Raw genomic sequence first — 24,359 nt, forward strand, 5'->3', positions numbered from 1 at the left:
AGAACGAGGTACAGGGTGTTTTGTTGAGAAATAATAATAATAATAACAACAATATACATGCTTATAAGGAGAAGGTCGGATATAAGGCAAAGCAGCTAGTGATACAAAGCAACTCAAGCAGTAATTACTGGGAAGGAAATTACTTAATCAACTATAGAAGGGGAAAAGGCAAGTTACGGTGGATGTAGAAGTAGATATTATTCAGGGGACATTTAGTGTAGGTTATTTCCTAATGAAATCTTTCCTAATAATGACTGATTGGGACATAGAAGATTGAGAAAAGCATGTTGGTAGACAGATAAATTCCACTTATTTCTAAATAACAATTTCAAAACACTTCATTATTTAGTTCTACATTTTCCAATTAGTCACAACTCGTTAAAATTGGGAATGAAGAGAGCTAGGTGTGGGTTGACAGTGAGGCACTTCTGTTGATAAAAACCAATTCTGTGAATATAATCAAAATGTTTTTTTCTTTGATCACCTAACAACTACAGATCATTTATTGTGTGGCCTTTGAGCAAAACCTAGTGACAGTATAATAAATTAAAACTAAATAAACATATAAACATGATTATTTAGGAAATAAAAAAATATACCGGTTTATCTTTTCATTGCCAGGAAATACTTACACTGGAGGTAAAAATGTCTGTAATTTTTCTCTCAAATTTGGGTCCTTAATGAGGTCCAATGGTGTGTTATTCTTGTCATTTTTATAGTAAAAGCCGGCTCCCTGGCTGGCTAGATATCTAGCGACCACAACGCCAGAGAGCCTGTCTTCCTTTCTCAGGTCCAACTCATTGCAGTACTACAAATGATGAAATATAAAATGATAACGACATTACACAAATATTCATAACAGATGCCCCCACAACAGTTCATATAAATCTAATCATAGATTTCGTTTTGGGATTTGGTTTGCAAGATTCTTTATGTGAGTTCATGTTAACTTCCTACATCAACTCTAATTTAGACCATTTCCTATTTTCATTTGTTTTTACTTTATTTTCAAGATTACATATTTTTTAAGCATATTGTCATTATATTGAGCAGGAGAAATCTTATTGATTAACATCAAGTTTATTGATACTTAATGAGCAAATATTTACCTGTTAATTACAAATACTGCAATATATTCAATAACAAAACAATGTAAAATAGCATCAAAATATAGGAATAACAAACCAAGAAGAACCTCTCAATACGAATGGCCAGATAAAGGAGGCCAAGTGAACAGATAAAGGAGGCCAAGTGGCCATAACATAAGAAATATTTAGGGAAGGGTATTGTATATATAAATATAACACAACAAACAAACAAAAATCACATACTCCTTTACTTGTTTCAGTCATTTGACTGCGGCCATGTTGGAGCACCGCCTTTAGTCGAGCAAATCGACCCCAGGACTTATTCTTTGGAAGCCTAGTACTTATTCTATCGGTCTCTTTTTGCCAAACTGCTAAGTTACGGGGACGTAAACACACCAGCATCGGTTGTCAAGCAATACTAGGGGGACAAACACAGACACACAAACATATATACACACACATATATATATATATATATATATATATATATATATATATATATATATATATATATATATATATATACATATATATATATATATATATATATACATATATATATATATATATATATATATATATATATATATATATATATATATATATATACAGCAGGCTTCTTTCAGTTTCCGTCTCCCAAATCCACTCAGAAGGCTTTGGTCGGTGCAAGGCTATAGTAGAAGACACTTGCCCAAGGTGCCACGCAGTGGGACTGAACCCGGAACTATGTGGTTGGTAAGCAAGCTACTTACCACACGGCCACTCCTGCGCCTATTGACAAAATCAACACCACACAGACATAACCAAACATAGCAATTATGTTTTCATAATTAAACAAGAAACATCTTTGAATGATGAAGGGAAAGTAAAAGAAGTAGGAATTGGTGTCAGAGTTGAGGTTGCACAATGACACGTTATAATTAATAAATTGTTCAAACTGTTAGTCTGATAAAAGATTCCAAAAGAAGCAGTGGTAGTTGGTTACAAGAGTAGGTCTTGTTTTTTTTTCCACCAAAGTAGACATTACAACGATACACAGAAGTCTGAAGTATAGGGATCTTTATCGAAAATGGGAAACAGGGAGTTGTTTTGAATTCTGCAACAGTTGACAATAAATGCGATCGATAAATTAAGAACCGGTTAAATGTAGGGGGTCAATGTGATCGACGTACCCCCACCCGACAAACTCCAAGCCTTGTGCCTATCACAGAAAGTATTATTAAATTACCTTGAGTCTGATGGATTCTGAAAATAATTAATAACCATACATATAGGCGCAGGAGTGGCTGTGTGGTAAGTAGCTTGCTCACCAACCACATGGTTCTGGGTTCAGTCCCACTGCGTGGAACCTTGGGCAAGTGTCTTCTACTATAGCCTCGGTCCGACCAAAACCTTGTGAGTGGATTTGGTAGACGGAAACTGAAAGAAGCCCATCCTATATATGTATATGTGTGCGTGTGTGTGTGTGTGTGTTTGTATGTCTGTGCTTGTCCCCCTAGCATTGCTTGACAACCGATACTGGTGTGTTTATGTCCCCATCACTTAGCGGTTCGGCAAAAGAGACCGATAGAATAAGTACTAGGCTTACAAGGAATAAGACCCGGGGTCGATTTGCTCGACTAAAGGTGGTGCTCCAGCATGGCCGCAGTCAAATGACTGAAACAAGTAAAAGAGTAAGCCAGTATGCTCCGTTGGATGTGTAATGTCAATGTGAATACCCGTCAGAGTGTAAGTATCTTGAGAGAAAAGCTGAACATTAGAAGCATCAGTTGTGGTGTGCAAGAGAGACGATTGCACAGGTATGGACATGTGGTGAGAATGGATGAGGATAGCTGCGTGAAAAAGTGCCACACCCTAACAGTTGAGGGAACCCGTGGAAGAGGTAGGCCCAGGAAGACCTGGGCTGAGGTGGTGAGGCAAGACCTTCGTACATTGGGCCTCACCGAGGCGATGACTACTGACCGAGACCTTTGGAAATGTGCTGTGCGTGAGAAGACCCGGCAAGCCAAGTAAGATCGTTGCCAGTGCCCCTGGACTGGCTCTTGTGCGGGTGGCACATGAGATGCACCATTTTGAGCGTGGCCGTTGCCAGTACCGCCTGACTGGCTCCCGTCGGATTTTCGAGTGAGATCGTTGCCAGTGCCCCTGGACTGGCTTGTGCGGGTGGCACATAAAAGACACCATTTCGAGCGTGGCCGTTTTCGTGCGGGTGACACGTAAAAGCACCCACTACACTCTCTGAGTGGTTGGCGTTAGGAAGGGCATCCAGCTGTAGAAACTCTGCCAAATTAGACTGGAGCCTGGTGTTGCCATCCGGTTTCACCAGTCCTCAGTCAAATCGTCCAACCCATGCTAGCATGGAAAGCGGACGTTAAACGATGATGATGATGATGATGATGATATATATATATATATATATACACTATTATCAACATTTGCTGTTTCGTTAAATTATGCTACACAAATCCGAAAAGAATATTTTGCTCCTTCGTGTTCCAACCCCTCTCTTTCTCTCTGTGCCTTACTCTGTCTCTGTCTGTCTCTCTCTCTCTGCCTTACTCTGTCTCTCTCTCTGTGCCTTACTGTCTCTCTCTCTCTTTCTGTGCCTTACTCTGTCTCTCTCTCTCTCTTTCTGTGCCTTACTCTGTCTCTCTCTCTCTCTCTTTCGATTACCACTCGCCTCACCAGGACTTCCTCCACCACCAACACCCTATACAAATTAACGCACGCTCTCTGATTCCTCTACTCGATTTTAATACCTCTGCCAAAGAAATACGAATCTCAGAAGATGCTCAGATAAAAGAAGTTTTCTCTTTTCAACCTCGTTCATCTACTTTTCTAGTTCTGCGCAGATCATAAACTCTTTATTTAGTCCTTTCTATTATTCTGTCTATTTCATTACCATGTCATCACATTCATATTCATTCATTTATCAAAGTCACAGTCACTTATTTCTCTAATTCTGTCTTAGATTAGCTGACAACTAACAATATCCACAAACAATTTTAAATCTTACCTCATCTAAAATATCCATCGTAATGCCCTCAGAATCAAACACATCTTTTTTAACAGCAAGGTGCAAACAATTGTTGCCTTCACCATCGACAACATTTATGCTTGCACCTCGGTCTATTAACCTGTGCATCATTCCGAGGTGGCCTTCGGAGACGGTTTCAAGCAATGGTGTCGTTTCCTTATGATTCTTCTTATCCAGTTTCACTGAATTCTTTGAGGAAGTAAAAACAGAAAATGAAAATTAGAATGGATACCAATGTGTCATAACTGTCTTCTACTGAGGACTGGATCAAACTGTTCAGATACATTTCATGTTTATCGGTGAAACCAAACTTCTATTCTGACCCTCTGTAACTTGCTTTGTGCATGTGTTAGAGGCATGATAAATATGTTTGGTTAGTTTCATAATGTTTCATCTGATCGTTTTAAAGATACTATTGTCAGTGGTGGTGGCCAGTTGGACTGTGACCACCACCAATACCAACATCATTATCATGATCACTATACAGTTCCTTCACAGACCCAACACATGTAATTGAAAGGGTTTGGAGGTACAGATGATTAAATCTAACCCCATTATTTCACTGGTACCTTGATGGTATTAATATTAAACAGTTCTATGAAATACTAGAGAGTGAATGTAATATGTATTTGTGAACTAACCTGGGACAGCATCAAAGTCACCACATCATACTGTCGCCTGAAAGTTATGGAAAGAGTAAAGAAAAACATGAAAAATACAAACATCACAAAGATTGAGATAATTAATAATTATTAGGTAATTAAAGAAAATAAAAGGAATTGAGTTACCATAACCTAATTACAGCAATTGTTACACACTCTACACGTGGAGGCGTGTGGCTTAGTGGTTAGGGTGTCAGCACCATGATCGTAAGATTGTGGTTTCGATTCCTGGACCAGGTGAAGCGTTGTGTTCTTGAGCAAAACACTTCATTTCACGTTGCTCCAGTTCCACTCAGCTGGCAAAAACGAGTAACACTGCGATGGACTGGCGTCCCGTCCAGCAGGGGAAGACATAGGCCATTGAAACCGGGAAACCGGGGCCATGAGCCTGGCTAGGCTTTAAGAGGGCGCATTTATTTTTTTTACACACTCTACACAGTACAAAAATGATATATACACACCTGAGTAAACACAGAAATGTATATATGGTACAATGAACAACTTATATAAACATGAAATTTAGGAGGGAAAGAAGGGCTACAGTTCATTATATGGACCCCAGTACATGACTGGTATTGTAGTTTATCAACCTTGCAGAGATGGAGGGATAAGTTGACCTTGGCAAGATTTGAACTCAGAACATAAAGAGTCGTAAATAAATACCACAAGGTAGTTTGTCCAACAGTAATAAGGCGCAAGAACAAGAGGAAAGAGGGAGGATAGTTTATGAAATAAACCCCTGGATATTACTGGTACAGATTATGTTGACCCCAGGGTGATAATAAATATTCTGGCAGGATTTGAACATGGAACATAAAGAGACAAATGTAAATACTGTAAGGGGATGATTCTGTATTTAGCCCAGGGTCAGAGGAAAGGGGGAAACAAAAAGAGAGAGAGAAAGAGAATGCAGTTCTGCATGGGATGAAAGGAAGAAAAGGGAGGATTTGAACTTGTGACATTTAGGTAACGGAGGATGAGATAAAGTAAAGAAACTAGTGAGATAACAACAACAACAATTATGGTGATGATTAATTAATGAAATAGATTAGTTACATTATGGTGTGAAAGAGAGTAGAATGACAACAACCCCATGGTGGGATTATGACATGACTGACTCAATGAAATAGAAACAGATTTGGATAATCCAAATCCATTGGGGACTTACTTTCGAACTGCCAGATGCAGAGGTGTGTCACCATCTTTGTCCATCGCATTGGAATCGATGCCATTGTGATTCAATAAGAGGCGAACGGTGTCTGTGTGTCCCTGGAAACAGGCAAAGTGGAGAGGCGTGGCACCAAAGGAGTTATCTTGTTGATTCAACTGACAAAGAAAAAGAATAAAAACATTAAAAATGGTTGTCTGAAGGGTGGGGGTGGGGGGAGAATCATTAAAAGAAAAAAATGCAGAGAGAAAAAGAAGAGAAAAAAATCAAATTATTTAAACAAGTGGAATGATTGGGGTAGGGGTAATTAAATCAGCCCACTTATGCGCTACATTCCTTCTTTGGACACTAAACTGTTGAGGCAACTGAAATCGAACTAAATTTGTAGACTGGCACCCATGCCAACGTCTCCTTCATTGAACACTAAACTCGGCTTGCGAAGACCTGTTGGGGCAAGCGAAAGCGAAATCGTGATGGCACCTGTACCAGTGGAGCACTAAGAGCACCGTTCGAGCGTGATCGTTGCCAGAGCATCAGCTGTCTGGCTTTCGTGAAAAGACATTCGAGCGAGATCGTTACCAGTGCTGCTGGACTGGCTCCTGTGCAGGTGGCACATAAAATACACCATTTCGAGCATGGCCGTTGCCAGTACCGCCTGACTGGCCTTCGTGCCAGTGGCACGTAAAAGCACCCACTACACTCTCTGAGTGGTTGGCATTAGGAAGGGCATCCAGCTGTAGAAACTCTGCCAAATCAGATTGGAGCCTGGTGTAGCCATCTGGTTTCACCAGTCCTCAGTCAAATTGTCCAACCCATGCTAGCATGGAAAGCGGACGTTAAACGATGATGATGATGACGATGATAATATAGGAGCTGTGTGAATTCTACCAAACTGGTAAGGTGCCTCAATTTAAGACCCTAATTCAGCTGAATCTAAATTATATTTATAAATGTATATATGTGTGTGTGTGCGCATGTGGGTGTTATAGACATGTACAATATATACATATATATATATATATATATATATATATATACGTATCTACATCAGCGTGCCCTGAAGATCAGGAGAGGAGTTTAGTAAAAATTCTCAAGAGTTCACTTAGATTCCTCATTATTTTTCAGAAAAATGGATAAATTTTTATGAAAATTTCTAGAATACCGTTTTGGAGTTGAGTAGGATTATTTCGGAATTTAACATGAATAAAAAACAAAAAAATACGAATGAAGCACAAACATACACACATCACAATTTACATTATATGTGCACACATTTTATGCATATAGACATTCACACACACATACATATATATATAGTCACTAACCTCAACGACGGTCTCTCCCTTTGTTTGTAGTAATTCTGCGAGCACATCTGTCCATTTGTTCCCCCTACCTGCAGCCAAATGGAGAGGAGTGAATCCATTGGTGTCCTTCCTTTTCACATCGCTGCCTCGGGATAATAATATCTTCACAGCTTGAAGTTGATGCCTGAGAGTAAAAGACAAACATCACAGACGTTGGTAAAACATTTACATCGAACAGTGTATAAATAAAAATTAAGCTTTCAAAAATATACATATATATATACACTCTGTGTGAGTGTGCATCTCTCTCTCTCTATACATACATAAATACACACACACACATGCATATATATGACTAACATACAATAAAAACATCGAGATGTGTATATTGATGCATGTATATACAATATTCAGGAGGCGCAATGGCCCAGTGGTGAATCAATATTAGCAGAGGACGCTACATCACACTGGGTCAGTCTTAAGAATTGTTGGCTTTCAAAGATTATCTCCGAATCAAAAAATAATTTGTTTTGACAGCAAATCTCAGAAAAAGTTTTTATGCTTCAAAAATGAATAATGAATTGGATACACGGATAAAAATAAGACGTTGTTGCTAGTCTCATGTTGTCATCATGTCACAGTGTCACTACTATGGCGTGTTTGGATATTTAACCTGTCTGGAATTGGAAGAAATTTAGAAACAAAAACAGATCTGGAGATTTTAGTGAATTCTGAACTTACTCCATGACAGCCAGATACAAAGCTGTCCGACCTCTTGTGTCTCTCTTGTCCAAATCTGCTCCAGCTTTTATTAACAAGTTTATTAAAATGGTGTTGCCCTCTTCTGAAGCAGCCATCAGGTAAGTTTTACCGTTTGAATCTCTTAGGTTAATCTGAAGTGAAGAAAGCGAAGGCTTTTGAAATATATCAAAGGAGGGAGAGAGGGAGAGAGAAAGAGGGAGAGAGAGAGAGGGAGAGAGAGAGGGAGGAGAGAGAGAGAGGGAGGGAGGGAGAGAGAGAGAGGGAGAGAGAGAGTCCCCAGTCCTTATAAAATTTTCCATTCCACAGCCTATTCCCATGTGTTGTAACTACCCTCTTTGAGAAACCCTGATCTATATTCTTGCAGACAGTATCCCATCTGCTGACAATCAATTTTTCAGTTTTGAAGTAAAAAGTCATAAACAACCATCATCTTTGTCCCTTAAAAGAGACAAAACGTGGGAGAAAATCTCTCTCTGTCTATTCAATGAACACCAGTACGGTTGTATAAAGCTAGATCAAGCTGGGGTTTGATTCCGATGAGACTCACCAGTATTTTCAAATGTTTGACAACTTCTGCAAGAGAAATCGTGTAGGCCCTGCCATCAGGAAATCCTTGTCTGTGGCAAGAGAACTTCTTGACACAGTTATCCCCCATCGAATGACTCCGTCTGCCTCTTGGACTCAATATTTCCTGCCAGAATACACCCGTTGCAGGGTGTGTGATGATGGGCTTCTCTCTCCCTCACATTCCATCAACTCTGGAATGCTTCCAGGTTTGGTTCAGTATTTATAAAGACTACCAACGGTGGGAATTGGTAGAAAGAGGTGAAGAAAGATATGAAAATATTATGGAGAAATACATGTGGTTAGTTAGGAAGATTTCGAATTGTTTTGTCAAATGATCAACAAATAACCAACTTTGAGAAGGCAACACAAGGAACAACTTACTCTGTCTGAACGTCTTTCTATCATGCTTTTCGCACCTTCAATGTCCCCGGCTTCAATTTTCTCCTTGATTCCTTTAATGTCCATGTCTTTTGAATAAAAAATTAAAAAAACACAAATGAGATGATGAACCTCAAACATTGATTCACAAATGGACTCTACGTCCTTACAAAATGAGGCATTAAGCCTCTTACCCTTTTTTTCAAAAAAGGGTCACAACTTAAGGCTTCTTACTTCCTTGCCCGACTAGGCACACCCTGCCTCATTCCAGCCCCTGGACGGTGTCAAGTCGGGGCACTTTAGTACAAATTTAAATATATCCTCGGGGAAGGAGTTCATTATTCTGCACAAGTCAGTTTCCCCTATGACCTCAGCAGTCACCTGCAGAGGCCAATCAGGGTCCTCAGTGCAGGACAGAACCTTTTCCCTCCGGCCCCTTTTTTTTTTCACCTTCTTTACGAAGTGCTCTAAAGCCCCTCCCTTGTGAAAGAGGATTAGAAATTCCTCATCTATTACATAGGAAGGGGCCACAGTTTCTTCTGTCAGTGGCACAATTCCCACCTATGGGGTTTCGGGACATGCCGGCAGAGTGTTAGTACTTGACCTCCCCCCTGGAGATGAATTTTATAGATGGCAGATACTCCGACAACTCTTTTTCAATTTTGTATCTTTTTAAAGAGGGCGATGGTGTCGAACGACTTTGAATAAGTCCTCAACACCACCGTCCAATCTTCAAAGTCTTTTATCCACTGTTTGGGTGCGATAATCTCCCACTCCAACGCAGTGTTGTTCATCTTTTTTTGCCATGTTTTTGGAGGAAAAAAGTCCACAGAAAAACAAAAGTTGAAAGAGTTCCCAAAAAACAAAAAACAAAAATGAAGGAAGGAAGGAAGAAGAAAGGAAAACAGTTCAAAAACAGAGCAAACTATTCTTCTGGCCGTCTTGGTACTCCTGGCCAACTCGGTAATTCACTTGGTAAGCCAGGGCACAAAGCAGTCACACAACAATTTCACCAAAACGTGGGTAAAAAATAAGCACAAAGTTCGCCATTATAGAAGGAGGGATACGCCCCCCCCCCGCCAAACACACTTCTAACCGCTAAGTGAGACACGCCCAACTACAGGCAGACAGATGCCCGGAACTCAGTAAGGGTTTCTTACTTGAAAAGCAAAAATAAACACCAAACAACAAACCCCGACTGAATCCTAAAAAACAAAAGTCTTACTTTGCAGTTGAGCTTCGTTCAATTCTCGATGCTGCAAACCAGCGCAGCCACTTCTTTCAGGGCAAAGAAAAACACTGACAGCAACACATGCGTGGAAATAAGCCTCTGACCACACAGGGAAAGTCATTACGCCAACATTATTAACACACGCACTGGTTCAATTCCATCCCTTTATTATTATCAGTCAATATTAAATTCATTTGTTTTCAAAATATTTCCTTGGTGCACATTGGGATTAGACACTGAGGGAAAACGGCTGTAACTTTTTGATTTTTTAATTTTGGCGATTTTCGCTTTCGATAATGTGTTCTCCATATCATGGTCATGCGATTCCCCCTAAAAAATGTTAGATATTTTACTTTAAAACATTCAGTACGATGCGTAGAAGACAACGTAATAATTTTCAATCATCTGAAGCCCGACGCTCCAGAAGTGGAAGGGCTGTGGAAAGAGGCAGGACGGCCACCAATGTCAGAGACAAAGAACTGCCGTGGTGACACAACAGTAACGAGAAATAAAACTCCAGTTTCAAACGACTAAGTCCACCTGTTGTGACACGAAACACCAGAGGAGAAACGAGAGAAGTTGAAGTCTGAAGCCAATAGAAAAGACACACATACATTAACTAATTAATTAATTAATTCATTCATTCATTCATTCAATCTTAACTTATAAGACTCGAAAAATCTTTACTTTACCACAAGGCAAAATATTTTCAGCTGTGGAAGTCTTTTATAATCCGTTCCAGTCTGCAAGAATGAATAAATTGTATTCAATTACATAAGTAAATATATATATCTTTTGCAGGAGATACGTTATCGCAGCCAATACAGATATTCATTGCTTTTTTTCTTTCATTATCCTCTCTCAATATCCTGTCACTCCTTCACTTACATGAATTTCTGAAACGTGTTTATCAAAGCTGAAAGGTGTTTGCAGTATTTACCCGCTCAAAGTCTACTTCAGTTCATTTGATATGACCTAATCTTTCCATAATTGCTTGAAAAACTATTTGTATATAAGAGAGAGAGAAAGACGCCTACGTATGTCGATTAAACCCAGTGAAATCTTTTTCTATCTCGTGACTAATAAAAGCATATCAACTTTCATTGTTAAATGTGTGTTGTCGGTTTTATTGGCCAACGCCTATGTAGTAACATTATATATATATATATATATATATCATCATCATCATCATCATCATCGTTTAACGTCCACTTTCCATGCTAGCATGGGTTGGACGATTTGACTGAGGACTGGTGAAACCGGATGGCAACACCAGGCTCCAGTCTAATTTGGCAGAGTTTCTACAGCTGGATGCCCTTCCTAACGCCAACCACTCAGAGAGTGTAGTGGGTGCTTTTACGTGTCACCCGCACGAAAACGGCCACGCTCGAAATGGTGTCTTTTATGTGCCACCCGCACAAGCCAGTCCAGGGGCACTGGCAACGATCTCACTCGAAAATCCGACGGGAGCCAGTCAGGCGGTACTGGCAAAGGCCACACTCAAAATGGTGCATCTCATGTGCCACCCGCACAAGAGCCAGTCCAGGGGCACTGGCAACGATCTCGCTCGAAAATCCTACAGGAGCCAGTCAGGCGGTACTGGCAACGGCCACGCTCAAAATGGTGCATCTCATGTGCCACCCGCACAAGAGCCAGTCCAAGGGCACTGGCAACGATCTTACTTGGCTTGCCGGGTCTTCTCACGCACAGCACATTTCCAAAGGTCTCGGTCAGTAGTCATCGCCTCGGTGAGGCCCAATGTACGAAGGTCTTGCCTCACCACATCAGCCCAGGTCTTCCTGGGCCTACCTCTTCCACGGGTTCCCTCAACTGTTAGGGTGTGGCACTTTTTCACGCAACTATCCTCATCCATTCTCACCACATGTCCATACCAGCGCAATCGTCTCTCTTGCACACCACAACTGATGCTTCTAATGTTCAGCTTTTCTCTCAAGATACTTACACTCTGACGGGTATTCACATTGACATTACACATCCAACGGAGCATACTGGCTTCATTCCTTGCGAGCTTACGTATGTCCTCAGCAGTTACAGCCCATGTTTCACTGCCATGTAGCATGGCTGTTCGTACGCATGCGTCATACAGTCTGCCTTTTACTCTGAGTGAGAGTCCCTTTGTCGCCAGCAGGGGTAAGAGCTCTCTAAACTTTGCCCAGGCTATTCTTATTCTAGCAGCTACACTTTCAGCGCACCCACCCCCACTACTAACTTGGTCGCCCAGATAGCGGAAGCTATCGACTACCTCTCGTTTTTCACCCTGGAATGAGATAGAAGTTGTTTCCTGTTTGTTTACAGTCTTTATTGCACCTGAACATCTGCCACAAACAAAAACTAACTTGCTAGTTAACCTGCCTTTGATGTTGCTGCACCTCTTATGTGTCCATAGCTTGCACCGGGTACATCTTATAGAGTTACTACCTACTCCTTTTCTACATACTGAGCAGGGCCATCTACCTGAAGGGGTTTGTGTTTTATCTACCTTCCTACTTATTAGGATTTTGGTTTTAGCTGGGTTGACTCTAAGGCCCTTCAATTCTAGACCTTGCTTCCACACCTGAAACTTCTCTAGTTCTGATAGTGACTGCGCAATTAGGGCAAGGTCATCAGCATAGAGGAGCTCCCAGGGGCAACCTGTCTTGAACTCCTCTGTGATTGCCTGGAGGACTATGATAAATAAGAGGGGGCTGAGGACGGAACCTTGGTGGACCCCTACCTCTACCCGGAATTCATTGCTGTACTCATTTCCAACCCTCACCTTACAGGCAGCATCTCTGTACATGGCTCGCACAGCTCTCACTAACCATTCTTCTATCCCAAGTTTCCTCATTGACCACCAGATAAGGGATCGGGGGACCCTGTCAAAGGCTTTCTCCATGTCAACGAAAGCCAGGTACAGAGGTTTATCCTTAGCTAGGTATTTCTCCTGCAGCTGTCTCACTAGAAATAAGGCATCAGTAGTGCTTTTACCTGGCACGAACCCAAACTGCATCTCATCTAAATTGATTCGCTCCCTAATTAGTTGGGCTATGACCCTCTCTGTAACTTTCATAACCTGATCTAACAGCTTGATGCCTCTGTAATTATTTGTATTGATCTAACAGCTTGAGATATATATATATATATATATATATATATAGGTAATCTTCCAGTTTCGAGGGGTAAAAGAAATATTCAAGGGAAATAACTTCAGTCTTATATGTATAGAAATATATATCGTCCTATTAAGTTGCTGTATGTATGTAAATCTACGTGTGCAGTGTATATATATACACTATATGTCCAGTCTTTGTGTTCAAACCGTTGTCCCTCCACATGGGACACAATTCTCATATTGTGTATGAATTTGTGTGTATATATATATATATGCTTGCGTATGTATGTTTCTTTTACCCCTCGAAACTGGAAGATGACCTATATATATATATACTGCACACGTAGATTTACATACATACAGCAACTTAATAGGACGATATATATTTCTATACATATAAGACTGAAGTCATTTCCCTTGAATATTTCTTTTACCCCTCGAAACTGGAAGATTACCTCTATATATATACGTATATATATATATATATATATATATATATATATATATATATATATATATATACGACGGGCTTATATATATATGTATATATATAAAATTAATCAAAGGACATACTAATTATGTCTACCTGCTTGAAATAACAGTCAAAACTCGTTATTAAATCGTAGAAATCAAACGAAGGTAAATTTGGTTAAGACAATCTACTTACAAACATTTAAATACTAGGATTCACGTGGACTACTTTCTGCATTGGCAAAATAAGCCTTAGCTTCAGCACGCACTCTTACCATTACTATCAATATATATATATATATATACATGTATATAGATAGATTGATTTAGCTTTGTGGTCCTAAACCCATTACCTACCAATGATCTCATATGAGATCACTTTAAAATTACAAATACATTTTAAGCCTTGTTGAATTGAGCAGCGAGACAGTGGAGTTCACAGATTCCCAGAAAGAAAGAAAAAGCATTAACATTGTGTAGCTACCAGGAATCAATGCTGTGGCTTTATCTTGACGGTAGTGTGTTCATTATTCTACAATACTGAACGCAATATTAGTTATGAAGACCAGAGACAATTAGAGTAATATAGATCATAAGTAGTTACATTTGTTCAGTTTTGATGTAGTTGTTTGTGTGGTTAATTGCCAGAGTAATTATGACAATGACAGCTGGAAGACCTGGACAACGATAATTACAGAAATGTAAAAGCATATGTAGATATTAATGAAACTTTAAAGTCTTAAATATATGACATTTGAATCTATGGAGTTGATTATGTTTTTATTTCATATCACACATAGGTCCTTTGATTTCTACAAATAATTACGACTAACATAGAACATCGGTTCTATCAACCATATGTTTCAGTGGGAAACAAAGCGTAAAATGTACTGGATGTTCTGAACAATGGAGAAAAGACTAGACTCTATGGAAGGCAACAAAAATTCACTCTCACTAACATCTTCCCCAATTACTCGGTGCATTAGGTGAAAGTGCAAAGTGAGTAAGTCTTAGAGATGAAGTCGAAGTGATTTTAGGCTGCTCAAATGGCTTACTCTAGAAATGTATTTCTGTATAGTTTTCGTATTTTATATATGTCTAAATATTTTATTTCATCCACATCTGTATCCCTATATTTACAGCTCGCTTCAACTACTTTCACATCTCACCAGTTTATCAATCTATTCAAGCCAAAATCCTGACTGATTACCATACTACCATTCTAATAAAAATTAAATTGGTCATCTGCATTTGTTGTTGGTTGAGCTATTATATTAATCAAGTCAAAATTAATATCTCATTCCACTCTTTATCTATTAACTTATTAAGCTAATTGCCATCTTTCCTGATCCAATTTGAGTATACTGAGACACGAATTCTTTTATGTGGCATCCTCTAAAACATGTTGAATTTCCTCCACAGGTGGTGCAAATATTGTCAGGAAGAAGTTCCTATGAGGAAGTTCCTATCTGTTAGAAATAGCAGTTAAATGTCCCTTGAATAATACCTTAAGATCTTTTTGTTATATCCTTATGGATAAACGAATACAATGCACCAGTGTAATAACAGTATAATCGAAGCAAACGGCAGTAACCACACGTAATGTAACAACAATATTTTAAGAACCAACAATCCAACGCTCGAACTCGAACCATGCACTTTGAACTCCAGCTGTGACTATCAACACACGAACTGTGGAAGTAGCACCGAAACTGCACTCCGACACGAACTGTTTACTTTATTTAAGCACTCAGGCTTATTACACAGAGGGGACTGCACAAGGACAGACAGAACAACACGTGGGGACAAAAAACACAGAACGAACGAATGAAGGATGAATTATAATAATGGCGGTGAAATGGCGACATGCTCCCCGATCGCAAGCAGTATCGTTTAAATGTTATAGTTAAACGTTTTTAAATAATTTTTCTTTCTTCTCTGTTTTCCCCTTTTTTCATCAGTTTTACAGTCATTAAAATTCCAAACATTTACCTTGTTTTCACCATTTTATGTAAGGCACTAGGTCCTCATAATCTATTACTGGCGGCAAGTCGTCGAACTCCACGCGTACTCCTGCTAGGTATATCTTATCTCCAAACAATTCTCTCAGTCTTGTACATCTCTCTTTGTCGATTACAATTACCTTGGTACTCTCTGGATAATATTCCGTTGTTAGCTTCACTCTTATTACCGACTTCATTTTTGTTATTTTCTGTTCAATCTCCGTGCTTTTCGTATAAGTCACCATATGCCATTTATTTTTCAGTTCTTTTTAATTTACTTGTGCCTGCAGTTCCACTTGATTTTCCGTGTTGGCTTCCCTTGTTGATGTTGTTAGTAACTCATGTCGTGCCTCTTCCTGTTTACCGTCCTTCCTTTTCTTTAACGAACTCTTTGGCGGTGAATCCACGTCTTCTTTCCTTTTGGTTTTTTCCTATTTACCACCGTATATTCCTTCTCCACCTTCTCCGGACACTTCTCACTTCCTGGGGTCGTCACTTCGGCATTTTGCTCCCGCTCATCACCCTGCTGCTGCTGCTGCTGTTCCTTTTCGCCTTTCTCGTCACGTCATTCTGGGGACACCTTACTGTCATGTGTCCCCTTACTCTACACTGTTAACAGGTTGAAAGTCTTCCCTCTACTACTACTCTTAATCTCACGTCTTCTGGCAGTATCACATCCTCCCGTATCGTGTATAAGTCTTGTAAACTGACTTGGATGGCCACTTCCAGGCCGTGTCACCAACAGTTTACCTCTTTCGTTCTCGTTACTTTTAAAGCTTTTGTTTCCTCCTCCATATTACACATAATGGCTGTCACCAACCACACCTCCTCAATCTCCGAAGGTCCTCTGCCAATCCTTACCCTAGCTACTCGTTTGCCACAGTAAGTTAGCAGAAACACCCACCCTAGTGTCCTGAGCGCCACAGTGTAGTGGTTTATCGCTTCTCGTTCGTTAGCGAACCTTAACTCCACTGTGCCGTATTTTTTCCCTCTGGTGTACAGGTTTTTTACCTTCTTCAGACACTCTTCTATGGCTTCCACCGTAGCTATTTCAGTTTTTTTCGTTGTCGTGAACAGCGTTCTATATACCACAGTCCGATTCGTTACGGTAATAGTCAAATTATCCGGCAGTGTCAACCTTAAACTGGTTCCATCCTTTTTGATAAGTCTGTTGAACTCCTTCAACGTCCCTTGCTCCATTTCACCTCTCGAACCTGTAATACGTCTGCAGTTAAACTTCTTCCAGTGGCTGAAGCATAGCTACCGGCTGGAACTGGTTCGCCCTCCATTCTTCCTTTTTTCCCTACTTCACCCATAAATAGGGAAGAAAAGAAACACAAAATTACAGGCAAAAAAACAGCAACTAACAGCAACTAACAATTCAACAATGAGGTTCGACAATTAGGCCCACTCCTGTGTGAGACCTTCAACAAACAATCAACAATGTGACTCACGTTTAACAGGAATCAAAAATGATTAAATCGAACAGCAAAAAGAACCGGCATGAACTACTCTCCTACACGAGCTATTTTCTTTGTTAAAGCACTCAGGCTTATAGACAAAGGGTACAGCACAAGGAAGACAGAACACCACGCGGGGACTGGGGATAAAAAACACAGAACGCACGTATGAAAGATGAACAACAATAAATGAAGGTGAAATGGCTGCATGCTCCCCACTCGCAAGCAGTCATATTTAAATGTTTTAGTCTAAAGTTTTCATATCATTTTTTTCTTTTTTCTCTTTTCTTTCCTTTTTGCATCCGTTTTACAGTAATAAGAATTTCTAACATTTACTTGCGTTTTCTTTTTTACCATTTTATGTAAATCACTAGGTCCTCATAATCTATTACTGGCGGCAAGTCGTCGAACTCCACGCGTACTCCTGCTGGGTATATCCTATCTCCGAACAATTCTCTCAGTCTTGTACATCTCTTTGTCAATTACAATTACCTCGGTACTCTCTGGATAATATTCCGTTGTTAGCTTTACTCTTATTACCGACTTCATTTTGATTATTCTCCTTTTAATCTCCCTGTTTTTCGAATATGTCACCATGTGCCATTTCTTTTTTTTTGGTTCTTTTTCATTTACTTGTTCCTGCTTTCCCACTTGATTTTCCACATTGGCTTCCCTTGTTGATGTTGTTGGAATCGCCTGCTGTGCATCTTCCCATTCATGTTCCTTCCTTTTCTTTTTCCTATTTACCACCGTATATTCCACCTTCTCCGAACACTTCTCACTTCCTGGGGTCGCCTCTTCATCACTCTGCTCCTGATCGGCACCTTGCTGTTTCTCATCTACCACCGTACACTCCTTCTCCACCCTCTCTGAACACTTCTCACTCACAGCGTCCGTCATTCCGCTCCCGCCCGGTACTCTGCTGCTTCAGTTCCTCTATACCTTTATCGTCTTTCTGGGGACATCTTATTCTCATGTGTCCCCTTATTCCACACTGGTAACAGGTTGGAGGTCTTCCCTCCACCACCACTCTCAATTTCTCATCCTCCGGCCGTATCACCTCCTCCACAATCTTGTGCAAGTCTTGTAAACTGATCTGGATGGCCACCTCTATTCCGTATCCGCAACAATTTATCTCTTTCGTCCTTTTTACTTTAAAACTTTTGCTTCCTCCATATTATACATAATTACTGCTACCAACCATGCCTCCTCAATCTCTGGGGATACTCTGCCAATCCTTACCCTGGTCACTCGTTTGCTACAGTAAGTCGGTAGAAGTACCCACGCTAGTGTCCTGAGCGCCACAGTGGAGTGGTTTATCGCTTCTTGTTCGCTAGCGAACCTTACCTCCACTGTGCCGTATTTTTTCCCCTTTGGTGTAGATTGTTGTGAGGCTTTTACCTCCTTCAAACACTCTTCTATGGCTTCCACCTTAGCTATTTCAATTTGTTTCGTTGTCGTGGACAGCGTTCTATATACCACTGTCCACTTCGTTACACTAGCTGTATAATCTTGCGGCGGGGTCAACCTCAAACTGGTTCTCTCTTTCTCGATCAGTTCGTTCAACTCCTTCAACTTCCCTTGCTCCATTTTCACCTCTCGAACCTGCAATACGTCTGCAGTTAAACGTCTTCCAGTGGATGAAGCATAGCTACCGGCTGGAACTAGTTCGTACACCATTCTTCTTTTTTTCTTTTACTTCACCAATAAATGGGGAAGAAGACAATTATACAATCACAGGCAAAAAAGAAACAGCAAGTAGCAATTCAACAATGAGATTCGACAATTAGGCCTACTTCTACGGGAGACCTTCAACAAACAATCAACAATGTGACTCACGTTCAGCAGGGATCAAAAATGATTAAATCGAACAGCAAAAAGAACCGGCATGAACTACTCTCCTACACGAACTGCCACAGTTACTCACAGTGCTACTATTTATAGGTAGTGGTCCAGTCCATTCTCACCAGCAGGTGTCGTACTTTTGCAGAACACTTTTAAAAAAGGAAGTACATGCTGGATAATGCAACCTAAGATACACTTTGTCTGAAGAGAGGAGGTGGTCAGGCCAAAAATATTTTTTTGTTTATATACTCGTAGAGCTGATTTGAAGTCAAACGGTAACAACAACAACACTAGCAGTAATAATAATAGCAACAACAACATATCTTACAGTGGTTCCGTCTTAATACGATATTGAGTCAACTAACTTACTAGCGTGCAAGGGAAAGATATTATGTTTCTTTAGATCTCGTCATACACTCCTGAGAACTGGAATAACAAATTGAGCTCTGTTGCATTTGATATATGGGCAGGATGGGCATGGATAGACCGTCCTCTTTTACAGATCTGCTTGATCATGCTGACCGACTGCTAATCGACAACAGTCCGGGAGTGATGTTCTAAATTAGTATTTAATACTCTTGGGTTTATAGATCTGGATTTTGATAACCTAGACTGTAGTTATTTTTTAAGCAACAGGAATGTAATTTCGAGCCTCGAAAGTGTCTTTTAAATATTGTAAGATTGATAATGATGTAGAGGACTGAGGACATAGAGCACTGTCCTAGATGCTTTACAGTAATGATTGTCGATACTTTCTGTAACATTAGAAGAGAATAACGGAAGAAAATGAACTGAACCCTTGCTGGGTAACAACACCCAGCCAAAGGATTCCAAAAGACATGGTTTAAAGTGTTTAGTTTAATATGCAGGGTTCGAATCCCACGAAAGGCAATTCTTTCTTTCATCATTTTTGGTTCAATAAATTCTGCGTTCAAGTGGTTCAGGCGAATCAACAATTCTCAAATGCAAAACTTTAACACAGAGAATGTGTGTGTGTGTGCATGTGTGTGTATGTGCGATGCAGGGAGAGAGAGAGAGAGAGAGAGAGAAGGAAAAGAAAAAGTATATGTGAGAGAGATGAAATTAGTGACAGAATGACAGAAAAACGTTATACATACCCCAGACCAAAATTGAACTCCTCTTTAAAAAAGATGTCTGGTATTTTTTGAATACAACAACCACAGACAGAAAAATATGAAAAGCTTCTATAGCCATCCACATGAAAGATGCCAGAAGGAAGTAACGTAACAGAGCAGCCACTGCCTACAAAAACCACAACAGTAACAGTAATATTAATGATATTTGACATTGACGCAAGGCCTCGAATATATATTATTTTGCAAGGGTGGGGGATAGATGTCAGTCCTTGATTGATATTTTATATTGTTGAATTCAGAGGGATAAATGCTAGAATAAGCCCCACTGAAATTTCAACAAAGAACTCAAAAAGACGTCTTTCAATATAGAAGGGAATTTCGTTAGATGCTTTTTGCGAATTCACTACATTATCACTGACAGGAGTCAACCTTGCCTTTCATCCGTCTTCGGCATCGATAAATGAAAATACCAATCAAGTATAAGGATCGATGGTATCGACTCACTCACCTCATCCTTAAAATTGCCTGATTAGATGGAAAGGCGCAAAGGTATAGAACAGAATTCAAAGAATGTTGGACAGGAAGCTAATATAGACATGCGAGATGAGCTAAACATTTTATATACAGGCGAGAGGAAGCGCAGAAAATGTCGCACAAAAATACAATTAGACGAATTAAAAATTGATGACTCATTACCTGGTATTTCTTATAAATATTGATGTTCTCATCTGACAGTTAATCATTGTGAAATGAAAACTGGTACAGCATCGATTACGACGATAAGGGTTGTATTCGAATCATGAAGTTAACGCGCAAGTGGCTGAGCGCTCCACAGATACGCATTTCTTTAATGGATTTGTCAGAAAAAGTCAGTGTGACACAGAATGTGACAAAGCTGGCCCTTTTTGAAATACAGGGAGCATGCATTTTTGCCAAAATGCTTGGGCTCTTATTGGATGAAATTTAAGTTAATCGACTGTTTTTCACAATGTTTAATATAAAACAAAATATTTACTGGTTTAAATGCATTTACTTACCTTACAAGCAGCTGTTACATTTATAATATATCCTTGGAACCCAACAAGAAAGATAAGATAAGTAGCAGCTAAAGAACTGCAAAAGTTTACTAAAATCTTGGAAGCCATTAATTTCCATAGATTTCTGAATTAATGAAGAAAGAAAAAAGAAATAATAATATTGCATTTAATTAACATAAATTTAATAGAAATTGCTCAAAGCACAAAAAATAAACTACAACTATGTATGTCGGTGATGGTCATTCGAAATGTAGAAGATATACGAAATATGCATTTAGAATATGTATATAGATGTGGTGAAAGTAGCTGTGTATAATGGTCTGTATGTAATATAAAACATTAGGTTTATTGTTTACTCTACTCACTGGGTAGTTTTGGCTGTTAATGGTAGTAGTTTTTTTATAGTCAAAGAACAAGTCAGACGCCTGTACATGATACATTAGGTGTGCAATGAGATGGTGCACACACATACACACACTTAATATACCTTGTTGGTATATAAGTAGTCATACCGTACAAGAAGCTACATCTGTAGGTTTTAGTCAATACTGTATTCAGTGAACAGTTGTAAGCATCAAGTTACGTACGTACAATATTTTTGTGGACAAAGAAGTAATGATCAGCCAGAGTAGTTTCAATTCTGTGTTGGGATTTCATCAGCAGAGGCAGTTTATAAACCCGCTTTTACTAAACATTTAAGGAAATCTAATTATTTTGTGTATTATTATCAAATAAGATAAATGCAGATGCGGTTTGTACTATTTGATGCCTATGCAGGTTTCCAATTGTGGCTATTTGCAACCGTTGCAGTGGATATTCATAGTGATTTTAGATGCAGATTAGCAACAATTTTTTCACGGAGAAAACTTTGTTACATTACATTACGTCAACATAGAGCGAAAGTACATATAACACACGCGCACACGTACACACACTACGCCTATGCCCGTGAACAGTATCAATTATTTCCTTATCTGAATGTGTCAATGCATCTCAACGCTTCGAAAGCAAACTTTGTTTACTTTCATCGTAAGTTGAATATATATATACGTATTCTTTTATTCTTTCTTTCATTTCTTTACTCGTTTCAGCCACCAGACTGCGGCCATGCTAGGGCACTGTCTTGAAAAGTTTATTCGGACGAATCGACTCCAGTACATTGTTTTAAAGCCTGGTGCTTATTCTATCGGTATCTTTTGCCGAACAGCTATGCTACGAGGACATAAACACACCAGCACCGGTTGTCCAGCGATGGTGGGGAACAAACACAGGTATAAAAACACACACGCACACACGCGCACACGCGCACGCTCACACACACATACGACAGGTTTCTTCTACCAAACTCACTCACAAGACTTCGTTCAGCTCGCGGCTATAGTAGGAGACACTTGTCTAAGATGTGATGCAGCAGGTCTGATCTCCGGATCATGTGGTTGGGAAGCTGTGTGTGTGTGTGTGTGTGTGTGTGTGAAACTGAAATATGTACTTATTAAATTTTGCTTTGAGTGAAATAATCATAATTTTTCATATTCCTTACATTGTTATCTCAGACAATAGTAATAAAGCTAATTTTTAGAAAATCCCTCTGAAATAGTTCATTCAAAGAGTAATGTCGCCTCCCTTTTTGTCATATTTTTGTAGCACTTTCACTTGTTATGTTTTCATCAATACCGAGGTATTTGTTGCATTCTTTGAGTGGAAAAGAAGAAATAGCGAGATTGTTGATGCGCAAGCTTTGAGTTTGTGGAACTTACTTCTCATATTCAGTAATCAAATACTGCCATTTCTTTTGGCCAAATCCCATTCCTATGTCAGTTTCAAATGTTACAGACTCTACCTGTATTTTGGCATTATTAATATGCTGTGTGTAAATCGTTAGGTCATCCAGAAAGAAATCATGGGTTATATTGGTATCTCTAGCAAATATATCTATTAGATTTATATAGCAGATATGATAATGGATTTAATGCCAGAATGGACAGAATTACCACATCAGAAGTTCCACATCATTAGCTAACCGCCTCTGTCTGTGGGAGGGTGTGTTGCTTCACATACATCGCATATATATATATACACCACACATACCATACAAATGTTTTCGCCCAAAAGAATTTAATCTGGCTGAATAGAAAATATTAACTCGCCAACACACTACAAATTGGTCACAGACATACTGTACAAAGAGGGTAGAGACCGATATAGTAGTAATAGTAAAGATATTACTTTTCTGAATTAACTCTACTTAAACACACAGGACTTCCCTCTCTCACTCCCTCCCTCCGTCCCTCTCTTTTTCTCATGTCATCCTTACTGTGAGTCGCTTATAAAAACCTGCACTAAAATTATTGTTCAATTCAATAATCCTTCCTCAAAGTGACAACATTCTGGAATTCTCTTCACATCCATGATTTTCTTGCAGACATCAACCGCGTCATGCTTACCAATCTGTGAAAGACCCACAAACTGATGGACACTGTCTGGATGCATTTGAACAGTTTATAAAATAAAATAGAAATTGAAACGCTCACTTGAAATAAGCATGGATTATTATTGTCAGGAGGAGACAGACAAATGATATTCCACAGCCAATGTTAGAAAGAATAGACAAGAGTTGATTATTCTTTACATCTCTTTTCTTCTGGTAGACATCCTGCAATAGAAACAAACATCGTTTAAGCTCCTCCTCTTCTTCCTTTCTTTTATACTAGTTAATACGTCTATAGAATATGATATAGGTGGCGCCATCTTCTACAACATATGACATGACACTGTCGTTATGATGTCTATATGAAATGACCAAGTCCAGGTAGAATATACCACCATCTTATAAGTCTTGAATTCAGATTCTCTGAAGGTATATCTTAGTATATGTTATCAGTACAACTAATCCAAGCTGCTTCACTTAAACTATCCTTCAACTGAGGGCCGACGTATGACATGAAATTTCAGATAAATGTTTGTCTAGATACATTAAAAACGCAAAAGGAAAAATTATGTTGGTAACAAAAATAATAGAAATGAAAGCAGTAATAAAAAACAAGTGATTTAATTCAATAATATTCCTGACAGCATTGACAATGAGAGAAACAACATCTGTGACTCGACTCTTTTTGTAATGTCAGGTGATGGAGTGA

The 24,359-nt window shown here is 39.3% G+C and overlaps 1 protein-coding gene across 34 annotated transcripts in view; it reads right to left on the reverse strand.

Annotated features, from left to right (window-relative positions):
* The window catches only part of LOC149130303 (uncharacterized), a 42,879-nt gene that overhangs the window by 10,770 nt on the left and 7,750 nt on the right, over positions 1-24,359 (reverse strand). For 8 of the 34 annotated variants that reach the window (XM_089345259.1, XM_089345258.1, XM_089345257.1 and 5 more), the window contains 10 exons: positions 23,754-23,875; positions 21,223-21,346; positions 20,207-20,351; positions 8,970-9,055; positions 8,001-8,152; positions 7,281-7,443; positions 5,956-6,113; positions 4,767-4,803; positions 4,105-4,314; positions 633-808 (listed from right to left, as the gene is read on the reverse strand). In XM_089345259.1, the coding sequence (XP_089201385.1) occupies positions 633-808; positions 4,105-4,314; positions 4,767-4,803; positions 5,956-6,113; positions 7,281-7,443; positions 8,001-8,152; positions 8,970-9,055; positions 20,207-20,351; positions 21,223-21,346; positions 23,754-23,875 (1,373 nt within the window). The other 26 variants (XM_089345273.1, XM_089345267.1, XM_089345264.1 and 23 more) reach the window with 12 other exon arrangements.

This window comes from Octopus bimaculoides, chromosome 29, assembly GCF_046866305.1.
Source record: "Octopus bimaculoides isolate indiv1 chromosome 29, ASM4686630v1, whole genome shotgun sequence".
NCBI classification, from domain to species: Eukaryota; Metazoa; Mollusca; class Cephalopoda; order Octopoda; family Octopodidae; genus Octopus; species Octopus bimaculoides.